At 37.6% G+C, this 27,078-nt stretch overlaps 1 protein-coding gene and 1 long non-coding RNA gene across 15 annotated transcripts in view; one reads left to right on the forward strand and one right to left on the reverse strand.

Moving 5' to 3' along the window:
• Positions 1 to 27,078, reverse strand: part of kst (spectrin beta chain, non-erythrocytic 5 kst) — a 57,607-nt gene that overhangs the window by 1,647 nt on the left and 28,882 nt on the right. For 2 of the 4 annotated variants that reach the window (XM_033345291.2, XM_033345267.2), the window contains exons 4-20: positions 14,156 to 14,381; positions 13,780 to 14,057; positions 12,069 to 13,689; positions 10,688 to 11,987; positions 9,572 to 10,615; positions 9,206 to 9,491; positions 8,387 to 8,605; positions 7,840 to 8,282; positions 7,541 to 7,594; positions 4,622 to 7,413; positions 3,751 to 4,529; positions 3,309 to 3,677; positions 2,779 to 3,198; positions 746 to 2,702; positions 528 to 656; positions 374 to 448; positions 134 to 174 (exon numbers count right to left, since the gene is read on the reverse strand). In XM_033345291.2, coding sequence (XP_033201182.1) covers positions 134 to 174; positions 374 to 448; positions 528 to 656; positions 746 to 2,702; positions 2,779 to 3,198; positions 3,309 to 3,677; positions 3,751 to 4,529; positions 4,622 to 7,413; positions 7,541 to 7,594; positions 7,840 to 8,282; positions 8,387 to 8,605; positions 9,206 to 9,491; positions 9,572 to 10,615; positions 10,688 to 11,987; positions 12,069 to 13,689; positions 13,780 to 14,057; positions 14,156 to 14,381 — 12,033 coding nt within the window. The remainder of the gene's footprint in view (positions 1 to 133; positions 175 to 373; positions 449 to 527; positions 657 to 745; positions 2,703 to 2,778; positions 3,199 to 3,308; positions 3,678 to 3,750; positions 4,530 to 4,621; positions 7,414 to 7,540; positions 7,595 to 7,839; positions 8,283 to 8,386; positions 8,606 to 9,205; positions 9,492 to 9,571; positions 10,616 to 10,687; positions 11,988 to 12,068; positions 13,690 to 13,779; positions 14,058 to 14,155; positions 14,382 to 27,078) is intronic. The other 2 variants (XM_033345274.2, XM_033345283.2) reach the window with 2 other exon arrangements.
• Positions 14,952 to 24,651, forward strand: LOC117163240 (uncharacterized). Of its 11 annotated transcripts, none has more exons than XR_013059942.1 (7): positions 14,952 to 15,150; positions 15,238 to 15,890; positions 15,954 to 16,375; positions 16,755 to 17,861; positions 17,938 to 18,064; positions 18,120 to 20,450; positions 20,526 to 24,651. It is a non-coding gene; the product is annotated as an uncharacterized LOC117163240 (long non-coding RNA). The 11 variants fall into 11 exon arrangements; XR_013059943.1 differs by having other exon boundaries at positions 17,938 to 18,016; XR_013059951.1 differs by having other exon boundaries at positions 16,755 to 16,974; positions 20,526 to 24,646.

Below are 27,078 nucleotides of genomic sequence, written 5' to 3' on the forward strand. Positions count from 1 at the left end.
GTTTGAGTTTTGTATAAGATACTTTATGAATGTTCTTATCAAGAAACCAATAATTTAGTTATAAAAGAATTTATAATACTGGTTTCATGTTGGTTTCATGTTGGCTTTTCAATCTATTTAAATATATAATTACCTCTCTGGATCTTGTGATTCCATAAGAAACATTTCCATAAGCTGTAATAGAAAATAATATTTATTATTTTTTCCGTTAAGATGACTCTGTTAATCTTATGCAATTATTAACGCAGAAAACTTTTATCTTAAATAGATATTATTAGGAAGACAATTTAGGATAGATAAAAACACACAAAATTGGAAGGTTGAACAAAACATGCAAGAATGATTCACTGACAAACAATTAACAACGACTAACCAGGATCATGAGGAACACTCCACTGAGCTATTCTGGTTGGTGGAGGGGCACTTGATGGCAAGGGAGGTGCTAATTCTACAAAATAACGACATACAATGAAAACAAGGGATCTCCTACGCATACGTAAATGTAATTATGAGGGTTTCCTAAGTACCTTGTGAAGTATTAAGATCCGCACTACTTTGTCTATGCCAGGTTGTAGTCGATGAATACTGACTGGAACCGTTATGATTCAAGGTTGCGCTACGTTGTTGATAAAAACTGGATCTTCCTTGTTCTATGTCTGCAAAATCACAAGAATATCATATTCCAATTACTATTTCATATTTTTCTAATCAACTCATTCAAAGAAAATGTATTAAATTAATATACCATCGCGTCTGTATTGAGGAATAGCTTCTGAACTAGGCGATCGCATTGGAATAGGAGGTGGTGCTCCTCTTGGAGGAATAGGTGGTTTATCTCCAGAATTTGATTGATACTGGTCCCTCTGACTTGCTAGTTGCTCTTGTTGTATCATTTGTTGCTGCTGTGCAAGCAATTGTAGCTGTCTGTGCATTTGCAAGAACTGTGTTTGGGTCTGAGGTGATTCGTTTCTTTGCGAAGCTATGAACTCAGCACTACTCTGTGATTCACGTTTCTGTTGATTTTGCCTATGCATCTGGAGAAATTCAATCTGCACGTTGCTTGCAGAGTGTTGATTCGGTACATCGCGTCTAATTACAGAATTCTTTCGTTCCAGTTCAGGAGTCGAAGCGTGACTGCTACTAGTTGAGACATTATCATCAGTATGTTCTATAGACACATTCTGCAACCTCTCTAAACTTTCCTTTTGTGATTCGTCGTAACTTAACAATTGCATACTGGGAGGTAACTTGGCGTGGAATGATATCTTGTTCACCCAGTCCTCCATTTCTTGTTGACTTGGTGCCAAGAACAAAAATTCTGATCCATCTGTACATTTCAACCTGAATACGTTTTTCTTCTTGGTATAGTCATCCGCTTTCTCGCATATGGCATTGAAGATGGTGATAGGAGCAGTGGCTGCCTTGCTCAGTGAGAAATCTTCCATATCTTTGAAGAAACACAGAAGTTGTCCACATAATACAGTATAGTATTGTTTCCAGGAACGCACTGCTGCCTTCTTGCCAGCACTTTGAAGCTCATGTTTCCTCTCTAACAAACCTTGAATCTCTACTGGTGGAAGGGCGTCCATATTCTCCATCCTTTGAAGTTTCCTGAAGCTCTGAGTCCTTCTTCTGGTCGTGAAACTGGGCGTTCTCTTCGGTTTTTTTGTATCTACCTTCATGCTCTCTGCTCTTTTAATGTCAGGAGTCGTTCTTCTCAATTTTTCACCAAATACATGTGATAGCCCATGTGATTTTTGAGGCGTTGTGTCTAGGCCTTCAGTTGCAGTAGAAGTTTTCAATGGCGATAACTTGTTAATAGACTCGTGTTCATCGGTCGTTCCATTGATTTCATCGTGCACAGTACGGTGTGGACTATCTAGTAGTCTTCTTCGTTCTTCCTCACGTTTCCTTTCTTCCGTTATTCTTTGTACCTCCTTCCGTTTTCGTTCTTCTAGACGAGCACGCTCTATTCTTTCTTTCTCTGCCTGTCTGGCTGCCATCTCTGCTTCTTGTTGCTTCTGGAACGCCTCTTCCAACATAGTTATGCGTCTAAGTGCATTAAACCTCTCTTCTTGAGCTTCGATAGTTTTCTCAAAGTCTTCATGCTTTCTTATGAATTCCTCCACTTGTGAAATACTTTCTCCCAGTTTCCCATCATTCAACATTGGTTCCCTACTCACTATCCAGTTCTCCAGTGTCTCTGCATCTCGCTTGAACATCTGGGTATCTAGATTTTGTTCATAGATGTGTCTTCTTTGCTCCCAAGTGTCTTTCAAGAGCTGTTGTCTGTGTTGTAGGACAGATATCTTGTCTTCTATTTCCTTTGCCAAGAAATGACCTTCTTCTATCAATTCCTGACCCGTTTTGTAAAATTTCTCAAAGGCTTCATTGCGTGTTTCAATTTCTGCTTTGTACTCGTTGTGCCTCAATATCAGTGCTTCTGCACCTGGCACGTCACGAGCCAATTCAGGGGCGGTTACTTTGGCTACCATTTCATTTATCCAGGATATCAGGTCTCTGTATTCACCCAAGTATGTCTGCAGTTGTTCCGCTTGGGATAACTTGCTCCTCCTTTGAGCTGCTTTCTCTAGTAATTCATTCCAGGTTGCTTCAGCTTCTTGGTGCTTCACTTCTATGTGCGAACGAGCATCTGGGAATAATTCAATTAATCTCGAAGCCTCGTCCATTAGCAGTTCGACCTAAAAACAACATTGTTTCAATTAATATATGATAAATTATAATTTATCTCATAAAGAACATATATTTATAATATACCTGTTCTTTAACAGCACCCAAATCCGTTTCGAATCCTTGATGTTTCCTTACCAAAGCTTGAATTGTTTCTAAATCATGACCATAACCATCGGAACTGAGAGTAGTCTCTTTTTCTTGAATCCACGAAATAGTTTCATCCGCAGTTCTGTCGAACATATGCACCTGTTTTGCTCCAGCTAGTGCATCTTGTCGTGCATGCGCTAATTCCTTCAGATCTTCCCATTGTTGTTTAGTCTCGTCTATTTTCATCAATATTTTAGATTTCTCTGGATTATTTTCCTGTATTAATTTTTGTCCTTCATCCAGTACTGCTGATACTCGACCTTCGCTCGTTGTTAAACCGGCTAAAAAGTTATCAAATATCTGAATAAGAAGCTCAACGTGTTCTACGTCACAACCGTAATCTTCTGAGGCTGCAACCTATAGAATAAATTAATTTTATTTACTTTAATATCAATAGAATTAATCCTAGCTTAAGTTAGACTATCCTAGATGCATAATATGTGCAGGTTTTTCGATAAGAAACTTACAGTTGTCTGATCTCCAATCCATTCAATTACTTCATCTGCTTGCCTGATGAACTTAAAGAACTTCTCGCTCTCACGCAATCTCTGAGATCGATACTCTTTCAATTTCTGCAATTCTTTGAACTTCTGTTCGATCTCTGATTGTTTTTGTGTAATGTTCTTGCTATCAAAATGATGTCTATCTATCAATCCGTGTGAAAGTTTCTTTAAGTTCCCAATAGTGTTTTCAAAGCCAATTAAGTCTCGTTCTATCTCTTCTAGTTTCTTCAACAGAGACTGAACAGAATCTTCGTCTTTTCCATAGTCTGTGGCAGTTAGTTGTGGATGTTTCTCTTTTATCCATTGCTCTGCTTCTGCTGCTTCAGCATAGAACTAAAAGGACAAAAACACTATAAACTTCTGTATAGTAAATTTAATTAATTCAAGTTATTCAAATAATTCTTACCATCTGTGACTCAACAGCATCAAGTAGACGCAGTTTTCTAACGCTAGCTAAATCTTTGAGATGCGATAATTTATCTTGCAATTCTTGTGACAATTTTTCAATCTTTTCTGAAGCAAAATGGCCACTTCTCACCATAATCGTAGCTCTGCTTACCAAAGATGCAACTACAGGTTCTCTGGAAATTAATTCCGCCTCTAGAGCATGATGTTTCTTCTGTAACCGCTGCACGGTGGTTAGAGAACTTCCTAGATCACTGCTTGCAGCCAGAGGTTCTTTTTCAGACAACCAATGCATCTCATCTTCAACATCCCTTGAAAATTGATGTAGTAATTTAGCATCTTCCAAATTGTCCCTTCTTATCTGTATTGGTTCTTGCAAACTATGGTATCTATTTATTATAACCATCGCCCTTTCTTGTATCTCGTCACACATGAAATGATTTGACTTCTGAAAACTCGTTGCTGTCTCTTTAATTGATTCACAAGCTTCATTGTGACCCAGAACATCATTTTCCAAATTCGTATGTCTCTTTAATAAGTTGGCTACACTGGATAAGTCTTTCCCATGGTCTTCTGACTGCAATTGAGTTTCCACTTCATCCATCCATGCTTCAAATTCGTCCAAACTTCGCCTGAAGAGCAAAGCTTGGTAAGCATCGTTTAATCTGTTCTTCTTTAGTTCACTGGTTTCTTGGAGTAAACGCCATTCTGCTTCTAACTCGTCTAAACGTTCTTGAATGCTCTTCGATGCGTAATGCTTCTCCTCAATTAGTGATTCACCTGATAGAAAAATTAGTAAAAATTATTAAACAAGATAGTTGTAGCTACAATTTTAAAAATACAGTGTGACCTAAAAAATAAATTCAATTTACCTTCATTGACCACTGCAGCTACTCTTCCTTTATTTGCCATGAGTTCACTTTCAAAAGCAGCATGCTTTTGTATCTTGCTTTGCAAATTGGATGAGTCTCTGTAGTTTTCATCACTAGCCACCTGTTGTTTCTGATGAAGCCAACCCTCAACTTCATATATATTTCTAAGGAACTGATGCAAGTGATGGCTCTCCAATAATTTCTTCCTTCTTGCCCTTGCACTATTTTGCAATTTATCTCTTCTAGCACAGACAGATGCTAATCGATGCTTAATAACGTTAGCATCTGCATGTTCCTCGGACAAAATCTCATTCGCAAATTTCTCCAATTCGTCAATACGGCCCAATTGAGAGACAAGCATTTTCTCGAACTCCTCATGTTTACGTAACAGTGTTTCTACACCAGATAAAGATTCACCAAGATCGTCATTGTTCAGGAACGCTTCTTTCGTCGCTAGCCAACTGTCTGCTTGATCAGCCTGTTCCTTGAACAATTGCAATTGATGTGCCTGTGTTAATTTTTGCCTCCTAGTTTCCCACGCATTGACCAATCCTTGTCGGAGCTCTTCCAAATGTTCCAAGTTATCTTTGATATCTTCGTTAATAGCTAGAAGCTTCTGTCCATGTTCTTTCAAAGCTTTAAACGTATCTTGTCTGCCATCAATCTCTGCTTTCCTCTCTTGATGAAGTTCTAATAAAGCTTCAGCTTCAGATATTGTTGTTGGTGGCTCAGACTCATCCATACGTTTAATTGTATCAGCTACCCAAAGTTCTAACTCGAGTAAATCGGCCTGGAATTTGTGCAGAGTATAAGCTTGATTTAAGGCTTCACGGCGATGTTGAGTAAATCGTTGCAAATCGTCCCAATTGGACTGTAATTCTGATAGTATTCCCATTATCTGTGGAGCCTTGTCTGGGTACTTTGATGACAAATCTCTGGCCTCTGCTTTGTGTTCTTTTAATTTTCCTTCTATGGCAGTCATATCTCGCTCCATTGCTTCTTGCTTTCTCTGCAGTTGTTCAACAGCAGGTAGATCCTTACCGACATCAGTGGTGTTCATAGCGACTGCTTTTTCAATGACTCTTTGACTAGTATCATCTATGTCTCTGTTAAACAAATGAATCTCCAAAGCTCCAGCTAGCATTTCCCTGTAAGCACTCAGTGCTCCTTGTAAGCCTTTCCATTTGCTGTTGAAGTTATCACGACGTTGTTGAATAGCTTTCGATTCATTGTCCCTGCCCTGTTTGATCAACTTATCAGCCAGAGCATTGATAGCCTTTATTCTAGAGTCGTCTACTCTCATGTCACTGTCTACATCATCAAGTTTCCTCTGCAGACTTAAACAATGTTCGTAATCCTTTCCGGTGTCTCCAGCCTGGACCATCATCTCTTTGTCTCTTATCCAAGCCTCAATTTTTTCCACTTGGTTGTTGAATTCCAGAATATCCTGAGCTTCTTCCAAACCTCTACCACGGTTTCCAGACTCGAATAACAGTTTTCTCCAAGAAGCATTAAGATGTTCCAGTTGTTGTCGAATTTCAGCACTTGCTGGATGCTTCTGTTGAAGCAGTCTCTCTCCTTTAGCCTTGATCTCTTCGATTCTGCTCTGATTCGCCGCCAATTCAGCTTGGAACGCTTGGTGTTTCTTCAATTTCTTAATTTTGTCCTCCAAACTGGACACTTCGCCTTTCGATGCCTCGGCTTCCAGTTTCTTCTGCTTTTCGCCGATCCAGGATTCAGCTTCTGCAACGTCTCTAACAAACTGAGCGTGTAACAAACCAGCTTCTAACTTCCTCCGTCGCGTCTCACAAAGATTTCGAATTTTTGCACGTCTCTGTACAACTTCACTTAATCGTTTGGCAATTGTAGGTGAGTCAAAGTGATTCTGAGCTAGAAGTTTGTCTCCGTGCTCTTGCAGAGCAGTTAGTTTTTCTTCTTGTGTAACTAATAGCTTTTCAAATTCGTTCTGTTTCTTTACTTGAGCATCTACTTCTTCAACGGAATCACCAAAATTATCACCACTTAATGCAGCTTCTTGGGTAGTTGACAAGTTGTCTAGTTGTTTAGCGTCTCGTAAGAAGAAGTGTAAGTCTATCAATTGGTCCAAATGTACCTTTTTCTGTTGCCAGGCAGTATGTAACTTTTGCCTCTCATCTAACAACTGATTGCATTTTTCCTCGACCTCTAAGGCAGCATAATGACCAGTTTGAACCATAGCCTCACCCAAATCAAGAACTGAGCTAAAGCTATCTTCTCTTGCTTCGATTTCTCCTTTCAAAGCTTCATGTTCTGCCTTTAAGATCTGTGCACTCGCCGCATCCCTAACTTTGTCTTCAGTTGACATTGCAGCACGAAGTCCAGCTGCCCAGTTCATCAAATCTCTAACTTGAGTCAAAAATCGTTGCAGGTCACAACTTGCTTGCAACTGATCTCTTCTGTGAGCAGATCTATCTTTCAACTCTTCCCACTGAGCAAGAACAATCTGTTGCTGTTGATCAATATGTACTGCATTATTTCCTGGATAATGTGCTTGCAATCTGGATGCATCTTCAACCAGAACTTGGAGTTGTGCTTCCAAGGCGACTAGATCGTTTTCGAAACCTTCATGGCGTCTAATTAACGCAAGCACAGAATTTAAATCGCGTCCTAGGTCTTCTGGTAAAGCTGCTTCTTTCTCCTGTATACGAGATAATGCTTCAGCTACATCCCGATGGAATCTGTGAATTTCTCCAGCTGCTTGTAACCTCTGTTCACGGTTTCGAATGAGACCAAGAAGATGTTGCCAAGATTCCCTAATAAGTTACGGAGAATATTCTAATTTTATCATTCAGGTGATTTTTGCTGTTTAATCTTCTTTCATAAAGACTACAAAACATGCTATAATATTTACACTTTATGCTACAAAATCCACCAACTTACATCATAAGAGCATGCTGCCTCTGCACTTGCGTTACAGGGTCATCATCGTCTTGTCTGCATTAAATATATGTACAAAAACAGTTAGTAACCCAACACCGATATAATCATATCCTTTATTCTATATTACCCTTTTGCAATCATATTAAAAACTATATTAACTATACATTACCAGAAATAGTGCATTATTAATTTCGAAAGAGTAAACATGCATTTGGTGAAATAAAAGATTCCATGTAACTTACACCAAAATTCTAAGTCCATATTATATACATCATTGAAATTACGAGGTCAAATCTTACCCTAATTGTTCTTGTCGTTTCTCGATATCTTGAATATAAGGACTCTCATTAGCGATTAACTTTCTGGCTAATTCTTCACATTGGTTAAATCTTTCAGAACCAGCCTCTATCCTATGTTTAAAGTCGTTGAATTTGGCTTGCAGTATTAGTAAATGTTCATAGTCTTGACCATAGTCTTCAGAAGCTGCTGCCTGTTCCTGTTCCTTGATCCACTGTTCTAATTCTCTGCTTTCTAGGAAATATTCATGTCGATACATGCTCTCCATCAAGCGTTGTTGTCTTACTGTAGCCAATCTCTGTAATGCTCGCATTTGTTGGACGATTGCTTGTTGCTTATTTGCTATTGCTTTGCTGTCAGGATGTTTCGCATTGATCATAGTAGCTGCAGTGTGTCCCATCTCTGTTACAATGCCATTGTAAGTGTCTAACTCTAGTTCAACCGCCTGAAAAATTATATAACATTGTATAAAATATAGAATTTTCTTATATTAATAAATTATATTTTATAAATATTATTTTTTTATAAATTAAAGACGTGGAGGTCAACCTTGTGTTTTGTTAATAATTTTGTAGCGGCATCACGATCTCTGCCATAATCGGTTGAACTGAGAACATCGTTCTTTTCATTCAACCAACTTTCAACTTCCCCTGCTTCGAAGAAGAATTCCTGTGCTTTTAAAGATAAATCTAGAGCTTTGCTTCGTTCTCCGGCCTTCTCTTGCAGGTCTTTCCATGCTTCATCAAGCACATCGCATAATTCTCGTATCTATAAAGGAATTAAATATGTTAGTATAATTTTAACATGATTGTATAAGCAATAACATAAAACTATAGATCAGGAAACATATTTTACACATAATTTTTTTATCAACATATAAAACTAAATAAAACAAAATTTTGTTAATATTTAAAAATATAAAATAGCTTAAAGCACAATGTAATAAAAAATAATATATTGTGTAACAAAATATATTTCAACGTTAAAATAAATCACGTAAGACAAGCACATGCATGCAATAAAAACTTCCCTGTTTCTTATTTATGATATATATCTAAAATTTTTAACTTTTTTCACCGGAAAATTTTTTAAAAAAATCCTGATTAATTAGATTAATTTTTTTTATTTTTACAGCTATTTATCAAATGATATTGTTACTTTTCAAACAAAACAATGATATTCATGCATCTGTGCCGACCTTACCTCTGCAGACCCAATATTCTTGTAACAGTCCCAACTGTACAAAAATTATAAACTTTTATTTCAAATTAATCAAGTATCTATCAAAGAACAATAACAGGGAAAATATACGCATCTGGTTTTCCCTAGAAACCTTTCAAACAATATTTTTACTATATATATTATTACCTTCTTTTTCTCTGGATGTGCCTGATCGATCAAAGCCTGTCCAGAAGCGGCAGTTTTGTCTATCATTGGTTGATGGCCAGCAATTTCTGCTTCTAGTTTCTTGTGTTTCTTATGCAATGTCTGAGCTTGATGCAAATTTTGTCCCAATGTCGTCGAGGATGCCTGAGGAAGATGATCTTTTATCCATTGTAATTCAGCATCCAGTTCAAAGCCAAACTTGTGGAATCGTAAGCTTTCTTCTAACGCGTCTCGTCTTCTCTTGGCTGGTTCTTTCAAGCTATGAAACCTATCAAACAATAAAAATTAAATTTTAAGTATTTAATCATTTTTATCATTACTTTTATGTTATGCAGAGTATTTACGCACTTTCTTTGCGTGGCTTGACTGGTTTTCAATATATTCGCAGCATCAAAGTGACCTTCATGAGCCATCTCTTCGCCCATGGCAACTAGGTCATCCACTTTCTGTTCCCATTGGCACATATCACTCTCAAGTGTCTGATGTTTCTTCAACAGCTCCTTACAGCTCCTAAGATCCATTCCCACTTGTTTACTTTGCAAAGAATTCTCTATTTCTTCCAGTTTCAACCTGGCATCTTCCATCGTTCTATTGTAACCATGTTGAGAAGCAGCTTGCCTCAACCTGCGACCTTTTTCCAAAGATAAGGCCACCAATTGTTCCCATTGATCATTTAATTCTTTCAGTGTTTTTCCTACATCATCTGATCTATAGTTCTCCTCAGATATCAAAGCTTTCCCAGCTTTGTTCACCGCTCTTAATTGTCCCTCATTAGCTCTTAATTCTCTTTCAAACGCTTCGTGCTTTTGAAGCTTTCGTTCAAGATTATTTAAATCTCTATAACTTTCATCAGATGCCGTCTTCATTTTATCACCCAACCAGTCTCGTAGGTCATCTACTTCTGCAGAAAATTGTTGATAGTGCTCTGAGGCTTTTAAGGCTGCATGACGACGCTGAGCAGCATCCTTGACTTGATTTCTTCGAGCTAAGACTTGATTTCTTCTGTCATTAATATAGTCTTTCTCATAATGATTTTGAGCGATCAATTTGTCCGCAGTATCACTAAACGCTTTCAATCTATCATCCTGAGCGTGGAGAGTGTTTTCAAACTTTTCATGCTGCTTCAATAAGGCTTCAACGTCATCGAGGGATTCCCCTAAGTCAGTAAATTCTAAGAACGCTTCATGAGAACTAGTAGTAGCTTCGATCTGATCAGCCTCGCGATTAAACTGCTGTAGCTCTAAGCACTGTTGCAACCAGGCTTCTTTTGCCATCCAATCTGATGTTACAGCCTGATATAAGCCATGCAATTTATCTAAGCGTTCGCTGACATCCAACAGGGCTGGATTACGATGTAGTAATTGGTTTCCAAGTTCTTCAACCTCCCGAAATCTGAACAAATAAAAAATTATTTATATCATTGTTTCAATTAATTAAAGAAATACGAAATATTTAAATACTTACTCGTCTTCTCGGGTTCGTATGTCTTCTCCAAGTTCCATGTGATGTTTCCTAAGTTGCTCAGCTGTAGCAACATCCCTAACAGGTTCCTCAACCTTCATTGTCTCTTGCATATCGGCAGCCCAATTAATTAAATTCTTTGAGCTGTTCATGAAAATCTGTTGACCTACTGCATCTTCCAATCTGGATCTGCGTTCCTTAGCCTTTGTTTGAACTTGATTCCAAAGTTCTTTGATTTCATTTTGTCTGGCATTCACATTGTTCAATTCGTGTGGATAGGAGCTCTTCACGCTATTTGCTAATAAGTTCACTTTTCGTACTTTTTCCTCGACTGGTGCCAACTCCCTCTCCAAGTGTTGATGTCTTCTTTGCAGAGCCTGTACTGTCTTTAAGTCTGGTCCAAGTTCTGCAGTGTCCAACTGAGTAATTTTTTCTAACATCCAATCATGAGCTTCGTCACAAGTTCTGTTAAATAATTCCACACTGGAAGCTCCTTCTAGGCTCTTTTCTTTCTGTGCCTTTAACCTGTTCAAATGGTCCCAAAGTTGATGGATATGCCTCTGCCTAGCCTTGACCTTATCCAACTGACTATGTCCTTGTCTAACGAACTCATCGACTGCAGCATCTATAGCTTCTACTCGTTTGCCTGATGCTGAAAGATCTGTTAGGAACTTTTCGTACTTTCTTCTGGCAGTTTCAACATTATCTCGTGTGTCATCAGCTCTCAACATCTTTTCTTTATCCTTGATCCATTTCTCAAAGTCATCACATTCGCGATAGAAACCATAAAGTCTTATAGCATCCTCTAACAAAGCATGTCGTTTCAATGCCAATTCTTGAAGTTCGCTATAGGTATCATTGATCTTCTTCAGTCGTTTCTCCACGCTATCTCCATCAGATGCCGTCTTCCTTTTAATTGGTTTCACCGTTGACTTTATGGACTTCACTCTTCTGACTGGAACTAATTGCTTAACCATTTTCGTTTTTTTCACTCTCTGTGTAACTCTAACCTTCTCTGGTCTTCTAACCTGAACTTGTATTACTTTAGGTTCCAGTTCACGAACATAATTCGCTGGTACGAATCCATCGGTGCCATCTGCTTTTCGTACGCTCCACCAGTCAGGATTTGTTTTATTTAATAAAAACATTACTTCACCCTTTATCATTTGCATACCTTGGCCACTGAATGGATACAAACTCTTTACTTGGGGTACCAATCTATCTTCAAAAACCGTTCTAGGTTCTAGTCTTTCTACAACTTCATCCACCCATTCATCTTGAGGAACTAGTCTAATTTCTTTACCTAAAAAAAGAAAGAAACATTTTTGAAATCTATTTCATGGAAGAAGTATTAAAGGAATTTTTACTAAAAACCAAAACTTACTCCATTCTTCTTGTTCCAGTTCTGCAACGGGTTCTGGGTCAGCGGATAATTCAAGAGTAGAAATTCCAGACTTGACAAGCTTCTCAGCCTGCATGTTTAGTGATTGTACATCACCTTTGTATGCATTCAGTTCTCCTTCCAAGTCCTTGTGTCTTTGTAGAAGCGCTTGAGCGCTAGGTTCGTCAACGCCATAGTCTTCGGAGGCCACAAGGGCCATCTTCTCATTCATCCAGGAATCCGCCTCATTTGCATCCGCGTAAAATTGAAAAGCTTCCGCTGCATCATCTAACTGTTTCTTCCTCAGAGCAGCTAACTCTTCTAAGACCTTCCAATGCTCTTGCAACGAATCAATGCGATTTTGAATTTCCAAAGCTGAAGGATGACTGTCAGCTATCAGTTTTCTACCAGCATCACATAATTGTTCAGATTTAGGTCTTCGTACTTTCATTTCATCCTGAAGGGCTTTATGCTTCTGTTGCAACGAAATTACAGCACGCAAATCCTTGGCTGATATTCCAGCTTTGCAAATACGTTGCTTTTCAATCAACCAGGATTCCTCATCCTCATGATCTTGGAGGAAGTGGAAGAAATTCCTGGCGTCTTCCAAACGAGCCTTGCGTTCCTTACTGTATTCTACTAGATCATCATAAGCTCGGTTCAACATTTCTAACTTTTGTTGTAACAAAGGCACCTCTTTGCTCTGAGGTTGTGCCAAATGCTGAGCTGCTTGCCTACCAAGTCTTCTCTGAGTCTCTCCAAGAGCAGTTACTTGCAACTCTTGCAAGCTATGCTTCTGTAACAAATTTTCGACTCCTAAAAGATGTGGACCAACATCTGTACTTTGGAAGTTCAATTGCAGTTCTTGTATGGAGGCCAAAGTTGTATCAATCTCTCGCATGAGACTCATGAGAGAACTCAGGGCAACTAGATTAGATTTGTGATGATCTAGGAGTGCTAGAAGCTCCTTCCATCTCTGGAGGACTTCCTGTTCCCTGACTTGCACTCTTTCTAACCCATGGTAATTTTCTCTCACTAGTTCCTCTGACATATTAGTCAAATCATGAAAGCGTTCTTCGCGAGCTAAAATATCTGCACTAATAGCTTCGTGTTTCTTCACTGTGGCGTCTACTTGAGCCAAATTGCTACCATATCGTGGATCGGTCAAAACTTGAATCATTTCTTTCAAGTAACCTTCTCTTAGAACGCTTTTCCTTTCAAATTTATAATTTAATTGCTCTAGTCTTTCTTGTCTAAGGAGTTCAGTCCTGAGGGCAACTTCTCGGCGATGCTCAGCTCGCTCTAGTTCCACCCAATTTCTTTCAATATCGTGTATTAACTGACCTTCTTGAGGCGTAAAAGCAGGCTGGTTCAAGGATTTCAATTGGGTATTAATGTGAAAATACAGAACTTCTATTTCAGATCGTTCCTTGTACTTTGGTGGTTTCTCTACTGTTCTGTATTGCTTGAAAGCTAACAATTCTTTCTGAATGCCTTCCAAGGAATTAGGGAAGTTTCTGTTTTCTAATACTTCTATCTTCATCTTGATCCATTCCAACAAGTCTGTTGTAAGCTTTTCATAGTGAATCTTCATTTTGTCAGCGTCCATCATTTGTCCCACAATCTAAGGAGAATAATATTGATTTTTAAGATTATTTAATAATTAAATCAATGAACTTTAAAAAGCAGATGTATAATATAAAAATTCACTTACATTCGCAATTCTTTTGCCGCTCTTGATCTCGTTTTTCATCCTGGCGAAGGTGTGATAGTAAGAAGCAACGTACGTGATGATGGATTTTTCATCAGGCCGAGCAGTGTCAACATCCTCCGCGTCCAACAATCGCGGAATTCCAAGTTCCGAGTTGGCCACATCGAAAGCATAATTAAGATTGTCGATATTTTTATTTTGCTGTAATTCAGACCAATTAACTAGGTCTGGTCTGTGAGCATGGATAAGTGCATTGAAACCAAGACCGCTTCTCCATGAACCTATAACCAACCATACATTTATGTATACATATGTACAAATTGTAAGTTAATTTCGTAATTAATACAAAATGCAAAATAATTGAAGCTGCTGCATTTACCAGTGAAATCTTGAATATTAACACCAGGATATCCATTAGTCTTCCTCTGACACCAGAGTAGTAGAGCATCTTTGGCCGATTTCTTTTCACTACTGTCATTTTCTTCGTCTACGTCAATCTCAATTTCTTGAATTTGGAATCTCAAGATAATAGTCCAGATTAAACCCAGTATCAACCTTGGATTTCCATCCACTATATCTTCTGCTCCTATACTCTCCAGACGAACCTATAAACCACAAGAAGTTAAGGTAAACTATGGGTTTTATGATAAATTTAAAGACACAAGAACATACAGAATGTATAATATGTAAAAATATCTAAAATATCCGAAGCATAATCGCGTTACAATATTTACTAAATGAGACAAATCTTCATTTTGATTTCATTCCTTCATTTGACAAAAAGCTCATACAATAAAAAAATCCCAACTATTTTGTATTAAAATCTCCAAAGATTAGGAGATTAAAGTGCCCAGAGGCTTTTCCAGAAATTAATTCATCAGCTTCCATTAAGTAGTCCATCAAAATTAAATCTAATACAAGAGTTAAATATGCATAATCTAATAATCATTCCCACAATCCTTTCTATAATTTTATTTAGGCTTCCCCTTTTCTAAACTTTATTAAAGCTTCCAATTCTCTGTTCAGGTGAATGCAAACGTATAATATACTCATAGAGAATTTATGAGGAGGGATCGGTAGACTGCTAGCACAATGATAATTCGCATTCCAATGTGCACGTGTGCATAAACTATGTGTACTCTTGCGCGCGCGTACACGAGTAAGTAAAAGAGCGGAATGCACGCTGGCTATTGGCATCGTGCGTATTGCGTAAACAGTGGGTCTTAATAGACGCCTGTGCACGAGCATCTTGCTATGATAAAACGGGCATGCATTCGCATTGCGTCATGTGAAAAGTAACAACTGCTGGACGGCCTTGGGTACAGCACATTGTGATAATGCACTTATTGAAAATAAAGGAGCTAGATATACAAGGTACTGGGTCATCCACTTCTGGTTGTCATAAACGTTCGAAAGTAGACATGAATAGACGTTAGATTGAATAATCACTGTCACTTTTAGCTTTGACAGTTGAAGAATATTTCTCCTGAAAGCTAACGAGGAAATCGAGTGACATATGCGCCACTTTCCTGGTAAGATAAATATGGAAGAATGTTTAATCTACGTGGCGTTATTTTTACAGATTGAAGTATCCGCAGGCTTATTAAAGTGCAGAGCACAACGATAATATCGACAAAAGTGTCATGGATACTAATAACCTAACCTAGACAAACTTGTCTAGCTATCTAACATCGAAAATCGATCTCGTTGTATCAGGTTATAGATACAATTATATTTGACACCTATTATTTACTTAAAGGAGGCTATGGATTTGTAGGAAAGTACAAAGATCTATAGAATGCGCCTAATAAGCAACAGCATATAGAATATCCAAAGAATTGTACTCGTTATAATTAGACTCTGGATGTTTATGCAAAGAATGCATATAATATAAAGAAATATATGAAATATTAAAAACATAGCACTTGTTATAATATTGAGCATGTGAAACGAATTTCTACATAGGTTCCATTTTCCTACTTGTGCTGATAAAAATATAAATTTGCACAAGCATTCGCAGTCCAATTATAAACATATATAGGATCTTAGTCGCATTCATAACAATATGGGTTTGCGCAAACATCCGCGGTTTACTAATCGTTATTATAAAATAGGTAGGTAGCCATTATAAAATGGTATAATTTATTTTATAGTATAATTTCTAATTTATTTTATAGGTTTAATAATCACGTAGATAGTGCCCCGTATACAACGTTCGTTTATTTGAATTGTAATCATACTAGTGCATAACAAATATATTGTGCTACCAGGTTGATCTTGTAGAATGAAGTTGTATCGGTGTTTCAACATCGACTTATGACTTCATTGATTCCTCCGATACGTTCGACGGAACGTTATGAACGACGATCCCGAAGAAACGCTCGTGGGCCAACAAACAGCTCGACTACGTTATTATACTTAATCGCGGTGTGCGCCCGAAGCGCGACGTTCTCGCGATTGCTGGAATGCCGTCCGATCACTTGTACCGGGTCTATCAAGGCCGTTGGGAAATGAAAATCGTTTCTTTCTGGTCGACTTATGGAATCCAAAACATGTGGGACATTAAGAATTTACGTGGACAGGAGAAAAGGCATCGATGGTAGGTAAAGACGGGTCGGTATAAAAATAGAGTGCATCCTGAAGATGCAACCTGGTTCCACTACGATATAACAGTTAGCGATAAAATCAAATTGTACAAACGTGCACTAAATCGTACTTGTCGGTGAATTGGGTCGTTCACTTATAGATCGGTCGGTAATTTACCTACGTTCCATAACTGCATAAGCAGTTATTAAATATTTGATTAAATATTGGAAAATTCGCTACTATGCTATTGAATTCCGGATTGTAGAGAACGAGTACAACATGTTATAATCGTTTGAAAACTTTTTTCAATAAAATGCGATAAAGTCGCATCTTCGTACCTTGAGAGTTTCGGACAAAAATAATCATATTCTACTGTTTTCGCAAATATATAGAGGGTGATCCGTAATTCGTGGGCAGAGAGATTCTATGACTTAAAATAAGAGGAAAATCAAGAATAACACAATTACGCTGGTTTTGTTTCTGAGAAAATCGATGACTTCATTTGTACCATGAATACAATACCTGAAGCAGAGTGACTATCCTGTATATGGTTGAAAAATAGTTGGGACAATGGTGTGAAAAATACCGTAAGTGGGAGGAACTAGGACAAAGGTACAGACTTTGAGTGATTAAATTTATGGTTTTGATAATTCGTCGTAGTGAATTACCGTTTATATAAATATAGAAATGAATGTCGCTGTTGATGGCATGCTGATGATATCATTGCAGATTGTCTCAACAAGCTGGCAATACTTTTTAGTACTTTATACTGTTTACAGTATACTATTCCAACAATACTCTTTGGTATTTTTCTTATTAATACTTACTATGATTATTTCCATATTTCCCATGCCATTTCATTTCAAAGGAAGTTACCAAATGAGAATTTCGATATAAAGGATAAAATATCACGACTGTCTTTGCTAATGCGAAGGTCTTTAAAGGAGAGATTAAGTAAAAGAGCTAAATGGTACCAGAAGACGATTTACCTTCATGACCACTCTCATTTACATACGGAAGTAATCTATTTCTCTAAGCGCGAGCACCGAACCATTACGTTCCATTTAATTAACAATGTGGCAGACAAGCTTCCACCTCGAAGCGCCTCGTAGATCGATGTTAACCACACGTTAGAATCAATCATCGCGCGTTCACCTGTGAAACGATTAGCTTACGATGAGTAAACAAATGTTTGAACGATGCGCATTACACGGCAGAGCAAATACGCTGCTTCCTGTCGCGTAATTTGTAGTCGTGACGCTCGCTTCGTATATGTAACGATCGGCGCGATCACTCGATAATAACAGATTCAAGAATATTTGCATAATACCTACCAGTATACACAGTATACGTTAACCACTTCGTTGTACCTTCTATCAATTTTGCCATCTAATATATTATGAGAACGTCGTCGCTGCAAATTGGTGCGAATGTTCTACAGGATAGATCAGTTTGATAGAAGAGTAACTATTGTAGATGATGTACCATTATCAGTCATGGTAACGATCTCGTCACGTGAAGCGCACAACGTAACAACAACACAACAATTTTGTAATCTTGTTTATTTTCTTTTAGATCTACGATCAAAACTTGCATGATACTTATTTACCACAGATTTGTGGCAAACTGAAGAAGAGGAAGGCTAAATCTAAAGGTTTGAGTTCTCAAGAAATCAAGATAGCTGCGATTCACTCTTTTAAAAGTAACTAACTTAGAAGTTATTAATAATTCATTTTCAAATAACGCTCTGCTTTCAGGCTTTTTACATTTTTCTACGTTAAACATGGCCAACTCCAGCCACCGTTTCACGTCACGACGTTAGGATACAGTTACCCTTGCTCGCGATACAGATCATTTCACTTAACGCATTTCAACCACTCCTCGAGCGTGCCGCAGCTAGCGATGGGATCTGAAACACTTCAAATCGTATCGCGTCTGTATATTCAAATCACTTCAAACATGATTCGAGGCTCGAAACTCTTGATCGTGTAGAAGGTCTTGAATCTTTAAAATCTTGGCAGTCTTAGAAGTCTTGATCATCATGGAAACCTGAATCGTCTAGGAAGTGTTGAAAATTGTGATCATTTTAAAAGCCTCGATCGTATTAGAAGTCTCGATCATCTTGTGAAATAAATGTATGTATGATAATTTGATCTTTCCAGGCGTTTTATAAACACTTGTTGCAGCCTGCAAAACTGAATCTAACAGTTCCAAAACGATCAAGACTTTCGAGACTTTAAAGACTCAAACTTATCAAGATTTACAAAAGAACTTTAAACTTCGAATCATGTTCGAAGCGATCCGAATTTGTCGCCTCATACACAATACAAATTCGAAGCGATTCGAAGTGTTTCCAAGTCCCATCACTAGCCGCAATTCGTGCCTAATAACTAGGCGAACACGACAACAAATTGGAGGAGCCAACATCCAAACGCACAGCATGATTTTTCGACGACTATTATCTTCGTGCCTGTATTTCGCTACAATTTCATCGACACGTCCGTTAACCCAGGTACACACATTGACTGTCGAATTTCCAACCAGCCAAATTGCATACGATCACGTTATAAGCGTCCAGAGTATCAGCGTATGGTGTATGAATAATGAATGAGCCTCGGACTGCATAGTAAGACTGAGAATACGGTCTTATACGGTACTGTTACATCCAGCGAAAAGGTGGGGTTGCACAGTTAAAACTCGTGCAACGAGACAGCCGGCCAATAAGCAGGCATAAAGACGACGGCGTTAAATAACCGGTACTCGTCCTATCGGCCGATTGCTTTTTGTTGTACGCCATGGCACGTCAGCTCGAGGCTCGAGCACCACTCTGTCGACCAGTGAAACGGCTAATGTTCTTGTTTTTTTTTTTCTTGCCTTCTTTCTGTTTTCATTCTTCTTCTCCTTCGCGTTCTTCTTCTTCTCCTTGTTCCTTTTTGCCTGATTCTTTTATTCTTTGCCGAGTTCGATCGAATCGAGAAAGATCGAAAGGACGCGTTCGATGAAAACAATTTTTTAACAAAGGACTCGATCGTGTCGCGTTCGTCTTATGCAGCATAAACGTGAAATATATTTAAGGAATCGTAAGAAAAGTATGTTTTGTAATAAGATGAAATTGTGATGTCTAATTTAGACATACTGTATATTGTACAATATCTATGTTTTAGGTCAGCTTTCTGTATAAGAAGAAAATAGAGTTACCAGTCATTAAGGAGAATGTACCACATACCTGCCTCACCAAGTAGCTACATATTCTGAGATAACACAAGCAATTTGTATCACACTGAAGCTAAGAATTTTTGGTGCCATCTTGTAACCAAATGACGAAGAACATACACATTACCAACTTCAATAGTCTATAGAATTATTTAATTTAATCCGAACAGATGCATTTATTAATCTATACACAGCATAAAATAGAGTTCCCGGTAAGTGCCTGTATGTTCAGGGCTAATTTCGAGGACGATTTGAAAAATTTCGATGCGGTGTTCTCGAGGAGGATTTAGATGTATGAAACGTTAACCTACGACAAAAGGGAGCACGCATAGAACATTAAGAATATGAACCAGAGACAGTACACGAATATTCGCAACAAAACAGCGATCTTCTTCAATGCGAGCATGTTTAGAATCATGTTTAGAATCGCTGCCACAATATAGCGAGACGATATGATCCCCCCTTTTTAGCAATGTCTTTCTGTTCTTGGTGCGCGGCATGTCAGAAGCTTCACGACTTCGTTGTGTGACAACGGGTGTTGTTTCACGGACTGCGGAACACTTACCGAGCCAATAAAGATTCACGAGATTGTCAGCCATATTATTAAAAAAGATTATATACGCATAATACATATTATAGTATATCATAATTAGAAATATTCAACTTGCAAATAGGAGAACATTTATTACAATTCTATTCGCATTGAAATTTTTTCATCGGCGTATACAGCTAACACAGCGTCATTTAAAAGGACATAAACGCCTCCACGGAGTGCGTTTAACCCAAGTCAATAAATTCATGCTCAAGATCGATATCGTGTGCATTTAACATCTCCCATAAACTATCTTACACGGTGAACTAGTTCCGTTGGCCAGGTAACGAGCATTGATCGATTAATTTCATCAGCATTGCTTCGCAGCAACTTTACGCATCATTTTCTTGTTAGACAGGTTGCCTCGGATATACGTAAAGTCGACGTCCTTAAATGCATCATGCGTCTCGTAATACTCATCCGATTATCCGTTCATTCATTTCGCTTAATTGCCCACACCGTTATCAGGCAGGCTTTAAGCTGAACGTCTGAGGAACGCTGTATCCTCGGTTGTTTTATAAAAAGACAAGTTTATTCATATACGGATCACGTTATGATAATGTGCGATTAAATTCATATATAGGTAACTATGCTTGCAGAGGCAAGTGAGACTAGTTATGGAATGTATGAGAGAGGATGTTGAATCACAGGCTGAAGCTATAATTACGTACAAGGATTATGGAGAAAATAGTAAAAAGAATAAATTACAGTAAATACACCATACTAGATCTTTGGAATTAATAAACTGTGTTATCTACACTTCATTTTCCTGAAAACATACAGTGTAATACGCGTATGTATATTCCATTGATCTCATATTTTTTTAATTTCGTTAACCGTAGTACATTAACATCAATTACTAAAAAGAAGTTTCCATGTAAAAATTAATGAACGACGTTATTTTCCTCTCAATTTCCTGAAACGATACAAAGCAAAGAAACGAAATTAATCACACCAGTGTGATAAACATACTACAGTAAACAACAGGGTTCAGGCAGACTGTGCGAAGCCAATGGAATGGTACTAGGCATTCTTAATGCATTTAACGTGGAATGCAACTCCTACGTTCCCTGCATCGACCGACACCGTGCTACAACCCGCCTGTGAACTCGCTCGTTTCGTCCGACGTTTACTGGCTAAAATGTGACCGCTACAATATAGCGTGCAAAAACATGCACCGTAACCAGCGATACGATCGTTATTCAATAATTTACAGCTGGGTGGTCTACGTATAAGTCGCGCAAGTCAAGATGAAAATCGATTACCGCTTTTGTAAGAAGCTCATGTCCGATGAAAAGGGTAGTAGGTAGATTGGGGCAGCAAGAATCACTGACTGCTTACGAAGAAACAAATTGGAATCTCATTGTGTATGCTTGTTCGCGTGTTGACTTTGACGGAAGTGATCGCAACATGCTTTGAAAGCGTTGCATTATAATCTGACTTTAATCAAGATGATCAGAAATCTATTGTGACTACTAGATCACAATGTAAGATTATGGGCCTGATTACGATGGCTTGCTAATGGCACTCTTGAAAAGCGTGCTTTTGGATAGATTAATCATTCGTGTCACAATAAAATGCAACGAAACCTTGGAGCAACTTGTTATCGAAGATATTGAACAGCGATGATAATTTGAGGCCTCGACTCCACCGAAGCAAACGACAAGCAACCTTCTTCTGTTCTCTTCTTTTGTTGCTGCGTATTCCAAAGCATTTCCAACATGCAGCAACTTACAGATACATTTTGCCCACATCGAAGTAATTGTGATTTTTTCAAGAAACATGGAACAACAACAAAAAGATTCACAATGTTGTTTTAGCGAAGACGTGGTTTAACGATATCGATCTATGATTCTAAATCTACAGTATGACAAAAGACGTATGTAAATAATTACATCCATTCTAAAAACACTATAACTAGTTGAATTCCAAATTCTCGTGCGACATTAAAAAGTTGCAAAGAAGATTTAAAGGTGATGTAAAATATTAAAGGAGGATACACGTATCAGGACTTACTATTCTCAAAAGCACTCGAAAGTTACGAAGAAGACCTAAGAAGTATGTAAAATGATGCTAGGATATCTAGAGTACAAGTAGAAAAAGACATAAAGAAGAAGATAGGAAAAATGGTCCAGGAAGCCTAATGGCGACAACCGGAGCTCGAATTACGCGGAACGTCCAGTGGTACAGGTTTAACGGTAAAAGCGGATAAGCGACTCATCCGTGGTGCTTGTACGATTCCTTAAACGATGACGAAACATCGAGAATCATTCGTGTTGCACCGCGTGCGCTGCACGGTCACGATCAGGAATGTCCTTTCGCGAGCTGACGTTCGCGTGCCTTCGATCCACATTCCGCAGCCCTGCCAAGAATGCGCATCGCCAGTTGTAAACGATGCCGTAGAAAAACCGCTACATGGCCCGACTTAAACAAGGGGGGAAAAAGAGAGGATAGGGAAAAGTCTAGTGGATGAAAATTACTAGCGAATTTGAAACATGTTTGCCCCTTTGATCTCTACACTCTCTACACTAGCGTTGCCCGATCATGATTATTTTCACTTGAATGACGCTAATTCAGTAAGTTTATTTGATTTCTCTTGGAATGTGAAGTTAGGATTCATGATTATAGAGAGATAGTAGAGAGAGAGTTCTTATGCATGTAATTTTGAGAATAATTCATCTATCTCTGTGGGAAAGGATTTCAGACGAAATATTATTTAGTATTCTTATATTTTTTCTACGTAGTAGCAATTACCTCGAAGAAGTTAGAATTATAATTTGGCGAATTGAAGAAGTAAGAAGAGAAGATTGAGGTACTTCGTTAAAAAAGATTTACAGAGATTCACCTAGAAATCGTTGTCGTTCGTGAAGATACGAGATCCCGTGTAAATAAAGATATTCGTATTATGCTTGATAAAATACGTTCCAAGAAACGTGCGTTTCTTCCTTATCAATTTTAACGACACATACCGCTATAATACTTGAATATGTAGTAAGACCCATGTCACTTTTATATCACAGCATCGAAGCGTCAGTAAATGGATTTTATTACACGAGGCAGCGCGTGAATACGAAAAATTCGCAATTCCTCCGAGTCGTCAACCCATTAAACGTGAAACTTATCTCCCGAGGAACATAATTAACTCACTTCTTTTCCCCCTTTCTTTGCGGTAAAGATGCAATTTTTGCCATAAAAATATTATATAGATATATATCGTCTGCTTATTTTCATGCAAATGGCTTCATTTTCTAAAGATTTAATTTATCGCTTGATCTTTCTTAAGTAATTGGTATGGCAAAATTAATTATCAATCTTTGGTAACTTAACTGACTGAGTGATAGAGATATTAATTATAAAGTACACAAGTAATTATTGAGTTAATTTCCACAATTTCTTCCTTTTGCGTCGCTTATACAATTAACTCAACAATTATCTACAGTGATCTTTTTGTCCTTCACTTTTTGCACATTCCAATTAACATAAAAAAATAACAAACCACAGGTGCAAACCACGAATGTTATGCGATGTTTTAACCAGAAGTACCTTGTACGGTTATAGAGCACAAGGTTGATCGAGAAGCCTTCAACAATACCCAGAGAATACATCACTACGAAACAAATAAATCAGCTTTCGTAATGATGAACCGACTGAGGAACGCTGTTCCAGTCTCTGACCAGCAATTCCGCAATATTTCGTTCCTGGCCAATGGCAATGCAACCAACTGCAGACGATGCTATCATGGCAAACCTAAGACGATGAAGTTCTTTCTTCCTGAAGAATTCAATACTCTGTTCACGTTAACCACAAGTTTGCAGATTATCATTAAATCACAAACTATACAATATTAAATCTTTTTCTAATCTATGTTCTATTCCTTCGATAAATCTTACGCACATAAAATAAAATTGTAACAAAAAGGAAAGATAGTAACTGAAAAAAAATGTACAACGCTCTTTAGAATAGTTTAAGATCGTTTAGCGTTATGTACCTTGCAATAAGCTGAAATTTATCAAGTTACAGAACAGTTCAAAAAATTCAAATTGCCGGAGTGTTTTAGAGGTTATGTGCAAGAAACGTAATTCCATTTGCAACGGGATATGAAACAGTATCGAACAACGCGTTGAACAGCTGGCCAACGAGAACCAACCGCGAAGATCAGCAAAGAGGTGGATATCTGTTAGAAGGAGGTTGGGGCCGCGTCCTTTCGGTTTTACGACCGTTTCGCGATGTTGATGGCCCACTGGTCGTTTCTACGAGGCAACTATTCCGACAGAATCGTAAATACAGGGAAACTGCCATAGCGAGGGCGAAATGGAAGTGTACAGTTCGTACAGGTCGTTCTAGAACAGTGACAGTTTATATAAATATTTTGTGATCTCATATATTATGTATTATTGGTTCTTTGTATCGTTTAATTGAAACACCCTGTACAATTGTTTATATAGATACGTACTCTCTAATCAATTTCCAAGATAATCTGTATATCCCGATCATTTATATCAATGTCTCTTTAATTTTGACCATTCCATTTAAATTTATAGTATACTATATGAAGCGCTCTATAGAAATTAAAATTGAATTATCTCCTATATAGACAACCAAAATGCAGAGGTTATCTAACAAGAGTATAAATAAGAATCTGTAGTTTTGATATTAAAAATTTTTATATAAATTCAAACGTGAAAGTATCCAAAGAATGAAAAACGGTTATCTAATGATTGCCCATACTATGACCACACATTCAGTTTCAGGCTTTTCTATAAATTTCTATAGCTAAATAAGATAATCTGTGAAACACCAAAACAGTTTGTAAATCACTTCACACATGACATTCGAAAGACTGTATAACTCTAACCAAATTTAATCTAAACTTAATTCCAACAGCAGCCAAACCAGTCTAACTATTTACGTGTTATGTATATACATGACATCACGTATGATACTCGGAATGTCCTATATAACTGGAAGCATCTCAAGAAACTATCATTTCAAAGCATTTATACAAAATCTGAGCACTTCAATTAATTCTATATATCTACATTTCTGTATCACCTTGTATATAAGTTTTCATTCGAACACGCGTGGCCAAAATTTTGAAGCGTCCTGTACTGCTTTCTCTGACGGGTGCTAAAAAGAGAAACTTGGGAAATGCATACGAGGTCACCGGCATAAAATCATGGTTAACTTAAAAACCGAATATTTATGAACCTCGTCGGCCATTAATATCGATTGTTTATAGGGCAATACGTACACACGGAAGAACAGTAAGCCATCCACAATTTATCGAACCGTTGATCAACCTAACCTCTATCTTAATTTTTAACGACCACTTAAACACATTTTATTATACATCTTACATTTGCAAGTCAATTTCCATTGTTAAAGGAAATAAATCGTGCAATATTTGAGAAGTGTAGTGTGCACCGGATATAGGACAGAATACCGGAAGAGGACGAGTTCCGATGATAATTGTTCCACCACAAAATCGATCGTGACTCACGACGACATTAAGTCAGGCATCCTACGTAAATCCTGCGTTTCATTATACAATTGTCGGTGACATCACTAATTTGTCTTTAAAAAGCACGAATCTTTCTTTCAAGACCATGCTGTAAATCAGCATTTGACGTAATCGTAAATCATCATTATATATAAAAGACAAGATATTCACACTAATAGTATCATGTCATTCCATAATTAATGTACTTTACATTTTGAATTTCTATGAAAAAACATTAACTGGCGAAGTAATTTAAAAATTCACAATTATTATAGAAATATGACAAATGATTTTTCCCTGGTAACCATGTTGTCCTCGTGTACCACAAACGATTCTGGTTGTCTCGACGGCTATTTCTCTACGGTGAAAATATTGAAGCACACAACGGCGAACTTGTGCCTTGTCAGCGTTCATTATTAAGTTTGCGAAATATGAATTTATTTATCGAACCATAAACTGTTGTATTTCTCTTCATATATAGAATTACTAATCTCACTAACGAAAAAGAAATTTGGACAAATTTCCAAGATCACCACTCAATTTTTAGCGTTATCTGAACCTGACAACGAGAACTTTAGAGAATAGGCGAATGTGTAACGAAGTAACAAATAAAAATCCTCAAAAAGATAAGAGCCGATTATCCTTTGTAACATAATGTCACAGCAGATTGTGATTCTTACAAAATGCAATTCAAGTTGATGAACAACTCTTTTCAATGCCGCAAAATCCGATATTCTGTTTATTAACTGTATTTTAACACATTCAGAAGTAATCGCAAAAATTCTCTTGATCTTCGCACTATGTGCCTGTTCCAATTACTGCCGCAGCATTAAATCAGCTAATAACTGATAACACCAGATCGTTCCAATTAATTGTTTACCGAATTCCTACGTCTATCGTGGTCTCAAAACAAAGTTTATCACACGGTTATTCCATATCTTTACGCTGTTAAATATACAAGGTGTTCAAAAAAAAAAAACATTCAACATTTGTACAGTACATAAGACACGCCATACTGAGCCAAAAAGATTGTTAGTAAACACAGGTCAAAAGCTCGACCGTTTTCGAGATATATACATTTTTTTATGTTTGCATCATGATTGACTTACTGGCTTCTACGTGCCGCATACGACGTTTACCTCAGTGTTTATGAACCACGTTCTCAATATCCTTCATTGGACCTTTTATTATGGACGTAACTATTTGAAAAGCAAAGTGCATTCTTCGCTGATAAGTGACCAAAGAATTACGTAACCGAATCTGGCATGCTTGTTGAATAATTCGTCAGAGATCTGGAATTTTCAAGAGAAATCGCGACTTTGTAAGATAAAGATGCGAAGCGTGCATGGAAATGGAAGGAGGACATGTGGAACAGCTTCTGTAAATATCGAGAACTCAATAAGTAGCGAAA

Source organism: Bombus vancouverensis, chromosome 13, assembly GCF_051014615.1.
Source record: "Bombus vancouverensis nearcticus chromosome 13, iyBomVanc1_principal, whole genome shotgun sequence".
Classification (NCBI taxonomy): domain Eukaryota; kingdom Metazoa; phylum Arthropoda; class Insecta; order Hymenoptera; family Apidae; genus Bombus; species Bombus vancouverensis.